Source organism: Crassostrea angulata, chromosome 10 (genome assembly GCF_025612915.1).
Source record: "Crassostrea angulata isolate pt1a10 chromosome 10, ASM2561291v2, whole genome shotgun sequence".
Taxonomy (NCBI): Eukaryota; Metazoa; Mollusca; class Bivalvia; order Ostreida; family Ostreidae; genus Magallana; species Magallana angulata.
This window is the reverse complement of record NC_069120.1, coordinates 9,314,763-9,324,628: the sequence shown is the minus strand read 5'-3', so window position 1 is coordinate 9,324,628 and position 9,866 is coordinate 9,314,763. Positions and strand designations below refer to the sequence as shown.

At 35.2% G+C, this 9,866-nt stretch overlaps 1 protein-coding gene across 1 annotated transcript; it reads left to right on the top strand.

The window, feature by feature from the left end:
• Positions 1–6,707: 6,707 nt before the first annotated feature.
• On the top strand, positions 6,708–9,822 carry LOC128166238 (transmembrane protein 74B-like). The gene is made up of 2 exons (XM_052831267.1): positions 6,708–6,817; positions 8,651–9,822. Exon 2 carries the CDS (start codon positions 8,656–8,658, stop codon positions 9,085–9,087), a length of 432 nt encoding a protein of 143 aa, XP_052687227.1. The 5' UTR covers positions 6,708–6,817; positions 8,651–8,655; the 3' UTR covers positions 9,088–9,822.
• The last annotated feature ends 44 nt before the right edge of the window (positions 9,823–9,866 follow it).

Genomic DNA, 9,866 nt, shown 5'->3' with positions numbered 1-9,866 from the left:
GAATCTTAGTGCACCAAGTAGACATACAGGGATGGGCAATTAACCCAGACTGCATTGTCTTTTGAATTATTAATTGTGAACAGGATGATTTTGATCGTAATTTAAGGTGTCAGAGACAATATCCTAATCTTGGGTTATCAAATGGACGAGGGTTTGTTTCGCTAATGCTCTCATGCCCTGTGAGTTCTGGTCGCATTGTATCGTGGATCCCCACACACTTCGTCTGATAACACCAGTATCTTCTGCATTCAATGCTACTGTTTTATCTACTATGGCTCTTTAACCTATTGCATGTTGTCAAATGAATAAATCTGTCATTTTAAGCTAGGAACTTTATAAATCATTTCACAATCTGCATCTAGAGGTGGTGGCAGTGCATCTACTAATCGGCAATTCGATACATCAATTATGTGATCTCCGTAAACTAGGATTAACTTTTAAATAGATCTTACATGGTCATCCTTTTTAACGATGGCACATAGCCAGTCGGGTTTACTAAATAGTCGAGTGATTTGATTTGTTTAGGAAAGGGTTTTCTGTGGTATTTGATTGCAATCAAATATAAAACCCGTTTGAAGCCTTCGAGAGTCATTTTGTTGTCCTCATCAACGTTAATTGTAAGGAACGTATCGCATTCACAGATTTCTAGTAATTGATTGATTAGTTAATGCCTTTTTTCCAAAAAAGTCTAATAGAGAATCCAAGGAATTCCCTTTTTTCGAGTTTTTTATTCAAACACTTTGTTACACGCCAGATTTCAAAGACCTTCAATTTTCTATAGCTTTAATGTACATGTTATTCTTAATCTTAATCTCTAGCTCTTTTCATCTTATCTTTACAAATATAATAAACCCACCGTGATTTAGATTTACTAGGATCAGTTCATGCAGAGTAAAGCGCGTGCATGTAGCCGATGAGCGTAGACAAAAATACCTAGACGTATATTGGTGCCAAATTCAGGTCATTCGCTCAAAAATATTCAAAATTAAATACAAGGCTACCTAAAATTACTACCAGGTAGGTGATTATGTAGAAATAAAAAGGTTAAGCTCTATTTTATTGCAGAAACATTACTACGGATATTAGCTGCTTCAAAACTGTGAATAAAATCAAAATTATAATTTAAAAAATGAAATTGCAAAATTATTAATAAAAAAAAAAACATCGATTAAGTGATGAAAAAAAAAAGATAAGAACGGTGGGATGTTTTGCTGCAACCAAAGAATTTAAGAAAAGGGTTAGAAAATTGTTCCGATTTGCCATTTGTTGTAATCATGCAACAAGATTTTCTAGATATTTACATGACTAGAAAAAAGACATGTATACATGTATAAGGAACGTGTTAACTTTCTAATGTACCATTTATCTCAAATGTTTATTATGCATTATGCTGCATGTTATTTGCAAAATGGAATTGCAAAATTCGTCCCACCCGAAAAGCGTTTCTTTACCAATAGGCGTTGATGCAATTAAAACATATTTCAATTGTTAAAGTAATATTTCCAAGTACAAGAATAATTTGTAGACGAAAGCATGCAAGGCTTTCAAGTAGGGTAGAATTTCCTCTACAAATTGTTCTAGGGGTCTATAGTGTACAGGTTAATGCCGGGTAGAAACCTTTATAATCTCGCCGGCGTTTATTTGGTTACGAAACATGATGAGATCACATACATGTGTAATTAGACGTTAATCGCTTTGAACATTGCTAACTAATACAACAGGATAGCTTTTCTTAAAAGTATGCCCAGACTGGCAGTTTTTGTCCTAACCATGTCTGCAAGTATTGTCTGCGAATATTGTTGTAGAAAACTTTAGAACAGCGAAGAAACAGACCAAACCTACTTAAGAGAAGATCAATGCGTTTCTGTAGTAAAAAAAATATAGCAGGAGATTTTTCGGCGAGATTACTTTATAGGGGTCTTAAGTCAATTACCGAATGAGGTCGAAGTCAACTGCATGTCCTAATTGTAGACCAAGTGTGCAAATTGGAGCAAAGGAATGGGTCACAAACTGTGGAATGACATGCATGATATCTGATAGGCCTGGTGCAAACTGCATTTTGTAATCTGATGTTGCTTATCTTACTCATTCACAGACAAAAAATTCAAAGATACACATTACCCGTATAGATACTTCATTCATCAAAATACTGCTTATGCCGGGTATTTGTGTCATCCATTCTTAAAATTAATTCAGATTAATAAGGGAGTATTCGTCCATTCATAATTCATTAATATTTTCTCAGATTCTGTAAGCCAGGGACTGTCGTGTTTGCACGAGATTTTCATGTTTGATAGATTCGCATGCACATGATAGCTGTTTGATTGCAAAAGAGACAAGGACCAGAGATTGCGAGAAACAATGACATGGATTATCCGTTATTGTCAGATGAAAAATGGGTATTTAACAAGCCCAAAATAAATGGATTTTTAACAATAAATATACTAATGCACAAACCATGGACAAATATGCTCACACCGTAAGATGGGGTTTATGATACCGTCAGTTCTTTTTTGCGTCGCGTCTCTCGGCCGTTGTTTGAGCATCGTTCTTTGCTTCTGTTAGTTGACATTAGTTGACAAGTTATGTAGAACTTTTGGAATTTCAATAGAATTATGTTGCACGGACGAACAAGTTTTAAAGAAAGCTTCAAATTTATAATTTATGAACTGTTGACGTTGTGTTCTGCGGTGGCCCGGGTTTAGCATTTTGTCAACAATTAACTTTGTGCTTTGTCCTAATTTCAAAATCATTTGCTAATTACTTAAAAAAAAAAAACGAGGAATGTTTTTGCACGGATGACTTGGCAAATAGGAAAGTGGAACAGAAATAGCAGAAAACGATTACATAGAAGTGCAACGTACAATATGAAAGGATTTTTTTCTAAAGACAATTCAAGGTTCATTTAGCGCTTATATTTTGGTGGGTGATCGGAAAAATTAAAAGGGCCGTAAAATACAAATAGGTCTAATTGACTGTAATTCTGGAGTTTTCACTTTAAAGAACTGTCAGAAGGCGATAATCTAGATATCGAATATACCACCAACGTGGCGAATAATTTGTGAGATTCCGCCCCAAATCACAGCGATGGAAGAGAACTCTTCAAGGGTGAAAACTTAACATTTCATTCATAAACCCTCCTGCAATTACTGACACAAGAATCACTCAGCGAAAAGAAAATGATACATCAATTTACAAACACCAAACAGTTGTTAAGCATTTGTCAAACACCAATTTTCTTCAAAACTCTTTTTCTCACATTCTTCAATGATGGAGTCGTGGTGCCTTGTTTAGAGCTCAGATGCTCAGCGCACCCAAAGCATCTGTCCTCAAAACCAAGGCTAGGCAACGCTCGGCCGCACTTGGCGGAACAAAAAACTTTAGGATTCTCTTCTTGTACTTTTTAAAATCAAACTTTGTCCAAAGTTACCCGATCATTATAAATTGGGTTGCGATGGAGAAATTTCCTTACCTTTTGTGTGATAGTACTTCCTTCTTGGACCTGATTGCTAGCATATGTTTGACATCAAACTACCAGAAACAGACATATATTTCTGTGAATGCACGTGTAACCTTCACCGTTAAAAAAAAACAAGAGACAGAAGAGTTTTAAAGGATGAATGAAAATGATGAGAACAAATACCCATCAACTACACAAAATCTTGATAATGAAAAAAAAAGAATGATGAAGATAGCTGATTCAATAAATGAAGGCAAGCGGTACGATAAACTACTTGTCCATCCATCATCCTTGTAGGTCAGCCATTATATAACGAGAAAGAAGTCGAATAGTAATAGGCATTGTCACTTACCATTATCTACAGAGGGCTAAACATTCCTGGAAAGATACTGAAACTTTCAGGACAAAAAGTGTTGATAATGAACGACGAATTTTGCATGAAAATGTAAACCACAACAACTAGTACATGTACTAAAAATATATTGATCCATAGTACATGAATGCTGTGCCTAATAGTACTTGTTCGTTTAAGTTGCACCAAAATAGAATTGTACCCTATATCTTTGCATTGGCATGATATACTTGTAAAATATGATAGGAGAGAAATAACTTAGAATTAGAATCAGTTAACGATATTTGATGAAACGAAGGTTTAAGCAATATATATATATATATAGAATGATGGAATCAAGGTCACGGGGAAGGTCGAGATAGAAAAAATCATGATAAAGCAAAATTGTTCTGACCTATATATCATTACATGGTTATCGCTTTGTCTCTAGTGATCTACGCTAAACACAAAATAAAGAAAAGTAAATTTTAATTTAAACTATGATATATAAGGATCTATCAAGTTCAGAATATTGTTGAAATTTTCTCACTAATGTTTAAAATATTCTATTTTATCGAACTTTTTATTGAAACTAATTTAACTGCAAAATGGGAAGTTGCGAAGTCATGTTCATAATGTAAGCCAAGTCAATTAGCAATCACCTATATATTATGTATTTAAAAACTCATATGAACAGAAACTGAATTAATACAAAAAAGAAGCCAAGGCCAAGGTTAAAAAATTAGGAGACAGTTTAATATATAGCTCACACGTAGCTTAACGTTGGGTAAAAATAACTTAAAAGCTTTCTTCTATTTAAGCAGGCTAACATTAAAATAAGAATAATTGAAATCAATGTCATATGGAAAATCGGTATAAAAATTGTGTGGATTTGAACTGTTTTCAGACCTACCTATCTAGAAAAACATCTTGCATTATTTGTTTCTTTGAAACTCAAATAAACGCAAAGTGAATAATAGTGAAGTGAAGATCATAGAAATCGAAAATGGACGTGGTTGACAATTCAGAATTTAGTTATCTCGAATTTTGCAAGTCAGAGTCAAAGAAAACGTCTAATTCAGAAAAGCATGATATAATTAAATTGCTTTGACAATTATGTAATTTTTGTTGAAGTTTTATGATATTTTAAACAATTAAAGGAACTTCAATAGATGTCACCAAACTTATGATTTAACAGTTCGATCTCTATAAAGAAAATACAAAAAAAAAACAAAAACAAAGAACGTTCAGGAGGTCAAGGTCATTGAAAAGATATGAAACATTTTAATCATTCTCATTCATGTTTCTGTGATTGTTGATTGTTGAAAGATTGTTGATGAAATATGGACAGAAGGAATTACATGCTGAATAAATGTAGCGTCCACCATATAATACGTATATTACGTTGTATAATAAATAGTTTTCACAGAATGGGAAATTTGATAATCTCATTAAAATCATTGCAAATGTCCTTCAGTTCTTTGGATACACGAGTATACTCTAGTAAGTATTTAAGTGCTGCTCACAGTGCGTACAGGTAAGGGAAATCACCTGTCTTTATATTAATTAAGATAGATGATACCTTTGTAGGTTTCCGCAAGATTGACGTCACTTACATGACGTAATCTGTTGGTATATGTATATTTATCAAGAAGAAAAGAAGGACAGGTGTTTGGATGTTTAGATACTATCTCCTTTAACCAGACCGAGGCTACAGACATCAGACAGAGGCATTGCAGCGTGTACATATACAACACACAAACCCAGTGAACTGATAAACTCCAATATCTGTTCCAGTGGGAAAAAAAATAATCGAGCGCTATAAACAATGCTAAATGTTATCTCTAATTAAAATGAATGTTTATCAAGATTTTAAATCACTTAGTTGTATTTTTTTGGATGCTCAGAAATATACGTTATATATAAAGCTTTAAAGTATGCGATAATTAACAAGGTAAAGTTCTGGAGATTAATCGGAAAAGCAGTAAAACCAGAGACTCTGGTGAAACTATCCAAGAGCTTTCAAATGCAGCGGTGACTGACATCAACTGCTCTTGTATTGAGTTTAATGCTTCAGTTGCAAAAAATACTGCAATATTTGTTGCATTTTGCACAACAAAATCAGTTAAAAGTATCTAAAAAATTAAAACATTTAGAAATAATTTAGAGAAAACAAAAATGAATGTTCACCAACGATAAAATCAATGGTACACCTTACTTTTATAAGAAAAGAGATGGCACAAATCGTTCATTTAACGTGCGTGTTTTTAAATTTCATGTTTCAAAAAGAAAAATCTGAACAAAAAATATTAAACAACATATCTCGTCTAATTCAACAAGTACCTGACAGTTGCTTTAACCTTTAGACAACATAGTTACCTTATTTGCCCGCTTAGTGCGCAGACTCAAAATGCTTGAAGGAATGCCGTAGTGAAAACGTTAAATTACTACAAAAACTCAGCAAGGCTACAGTAATAACTGATTTGTCGATATCGAGTGCACGTCTGGATTTTTATTAACCGAAATGTTTTGCAGTTATTACATAATTCGAACCTCCCACATCAAAGATTGTAGCGGTTGTAAAAGCGATGGAAATTGCTTAATAAGCATTCTTTGCTGGAGCTAAAAGTGCTATCAAACAAAATATTAAAATATGCCTTTGATTGAAAGTTAGAGAATATAAGATTATTTAAAAAGTGTCAATGAACATATAAATACTATATTATTTATCGATTACTCAATTTAAGTTGCTCAAAAATCATATCGATACAAGTACATGTACACGTAAAAAGCTTTGTAAATTGAGAGAGAGAGAGAGAGAGAGAGAGAGAGAGAGAGAGAGAGAGAGAGAGAGAGAGAGAGAGAGAGAGACTTATAAACTGAAGATGTCAAGTTTTTCACATGTATTGATCGGGACCACGTCATCCCCCGCTACACGTATGCCAGGTGTAGGACCTGAATTATCAAGATATCGCTGGATTTGTCTACACGCCCGTTTTATGGCTGAAATGCAGAATCTTGTGTCGGTGAGTTCAAAATTCCAATAACTTCAGTTGTCGAACGGCGGTTGGATTTTAATAAGATGATGCAGCATTTCACTTGTTTGATGTAAAAATAGCCACGCTAATTCCACGGTTATGTTGTAAATTCGTGATTTTAGATATATATATTTTTTAAATCTGGAGCGATAAAATCTCTTCCGGATGGTTTCTTACTTTGCATGCATGTTAACAGTAATTTATACACTTAACCAAACACTTGTTGAAATATAGGCCAATAGTAACATTATTGTTCAAAAGGGCTGAAAGCCATTTAAAAAAAAAACTTCAAAGAAAACACTTGCATTTCCTAATGAAATATGCCAACAATATCTCTCTATGATTCCCGATGCAATGCCAGATCATACAAACGCTGGTATCGTTCAGGTCATATCGTTTTGACCCCGGAATTCAAAGAAAATGTAGGTGGCCCGACTTTGAATCGGATTTATAACCTGTTCAATTACTGATTTATGCGAGGTCGAAATGCAGATCAAAAAACTCCAATATAAAGTATGTTCCTCCAGTAACCTCCACTGCACGGTGTGGCTTTGTTACTTCTACAAATTGTACATGTACACAATTATAGATGTCTCTGTATTGATAATAGAACATCTGTGCGATCTATTGAGTTACAGCATAGGATACGCCAAATCTGTTCAATATTCATATCTGTAGGTTTAATCTTGTTTTGAGAGCCTAGTTTAAAATGATTATCCTATTTATATTAACACGTACCGGTCGGGCCTGAAACCTTTTTTTATTCAGAACAGCCGCACAAAGTTGTATGTATACGTTGGGTGGACGGATAAATAAAGGTAAACAGTCGTGCACAAATGGAGCTATTCACACAGACACAGTTTTTCTATGATTATTTGAAAAATAAACGTTTCCATCGCAGTTATTTTAAAAATTTCAAAAAAGATATAACCACAAATTCATGTGAATGATACACGACCATCCTATTTTTATAATATATATATATATAATTGTTACTTTCTACAGTTCATATCATATATTTATAGAACGATCCGCACATTTTAGAACCATTTTAACAGGAGCTTGGACTTTGGGTAGTTGTGTCAAACAGCAATGTGACGTATGCCTGTCTGTTTCATTGCTGCCCACTCAGTGAAAGCTCATTGAAATCAACACGATTTGTTTGGCTTTTGAGCTAAGACTACGCAATTGGTGCATATTTCACTTGAATCCAGCGTCATTTTTAACATGTTTTGACGCAAGAAATGACAGCTACGTCCTACGGAAAGTCCAAGGCCTTGTTAAAATGGTTCTATTTTTTTTTGTAAGTAGGAGAGTCTCGATCATTTTCTGATATAGTTAACGTTAAAATTAAGATGCTGTTTAAAATTGGGCTACATGTACCAGAGGATGGGTTTCTAGCATCTTATTCCCAATATATCGGTAAAATAGCGTGTTTTTTTAAAAAGTATTTAACACATCGAAGAGCAAATTCAATGCTCTCTTTTCATTTCATACTGCTTTAAACGTGATTATAGGCAAGTACTTAAGAAGTACCTATAGCATCGTTAAAGAAACAATGGACAAACCACCAATATACCCCAGCATCTTAAACCCCTCCCCACCCACAGATTAGGATTTCAAGCTTTTGGGGAAAAGACTCCTTTTTGGGGGAATGCTTCGTGCCTCAATTATTCAAAATGTTCATTGATGCATCATTACGTACAAATTGTAGACCACTCAAGAACTACGAATGTCCTTTGATGAATGGGTTGGTGGGTGAAACGACAGAATATCTTGATAATTAATTTGCATTAAACTTAATTCTTATTTTTTTTTCAGGGCCAATGACTGAGGCAGGGGAGGAAGAGGGCAGGACGGTGACCTTTGACCCCGAGGACGCGGTGGTGTACACGGCGGTTGGGCTGATCGTGTGTGGGGTGGTCTGTATGGTGGTGGGTTACACTGTCCCCCGGGACTACACCTTCAACCCGTACGCCCGGGCGCGCGACATGGAGGCCATAGAGATCTACTACGCCCACCTCTCCCAGTCACTCGATCTTATCATTGTGATCGGGATGGGGTTTATTGCCATTGGCGGCATTATCTTATCTTCACTGATTACCTACATCGGTTGCACTGAATCCACGACGCAGCATTCGGTTCCTTCCGAGCGTAGTGCCATTATTTCTTCTAGGGGTAGGGGCTATGGCACCAGCGCGGGCACTACCCCCACGCCCCGCTCGGCCGGCGGTGATATCGCATTGTGCGAGAGGTGACGAATAGGACTTAGCAGGAATTTACTTCAAACGGTAGACATAGACTGAAAGTCAGAAATGCTGACATCATATCGATGATTTAGCGGACGATTTCATGAGAAGGTCTATTTGCCTTGTGTATATGGTTTAATGACCGAACTCCCACAAAAGATTAAACTATTTAGGGTCGATATAAAGTTTCATATTTCTAAATTGATAGTCTTCATTTGATCCGACACAGCTCTTTATAGACTTATCATAAAATATTGTTTTTGTTGGAGATAACTCGATTGGAAAACAGCTATAAGCAACATTGTTGCGTGCCAAGAATCACTTGATGTTTCTTTGGTGTCGAAATCCGGGTTAAAAAAGATGCAACCGAGTGATATGTACATCTGATTTAACTAATGGTAATTTGCAGACAAATTAGTGCCGATTCCCTCAAAGGTCAAGGAGAAGAGACTCTCAAACAAAAGCCATATTATGTAATACTGCTTTATATGTGTGATAACTGTCGAGAACATACATTCCTATCTTTGAAGCATCTCGGCTTCTTCAGTTTGTATATAGAGCATTTCAACTGCATCTGTTGCGACAGAAATGCATTTAATATGCGTGATTTTTCAAATAAACTGACTGCAATAGTTTTCATGAGTTGGTCTATTAGATGGACAAAAAATGGTTTATTCCTAGAAACCTATTCTGCTCTTTCAGCACTTGTTCTGTTAAATGGAACACCAGTATTGTTATATCAGCATGTATTTCTCAAGCCTTTTTATAGGCTTTTGACATATGAATAG

Coding starts and splice junctions, on each gene's coding strand:
- LOC128166238 (XM_052831267.1), top strand. CDS start 8,656: ATGACTGAGGCAGGGGAGGAAGAGGGCAGGACGGTGACCTTTGACCCC.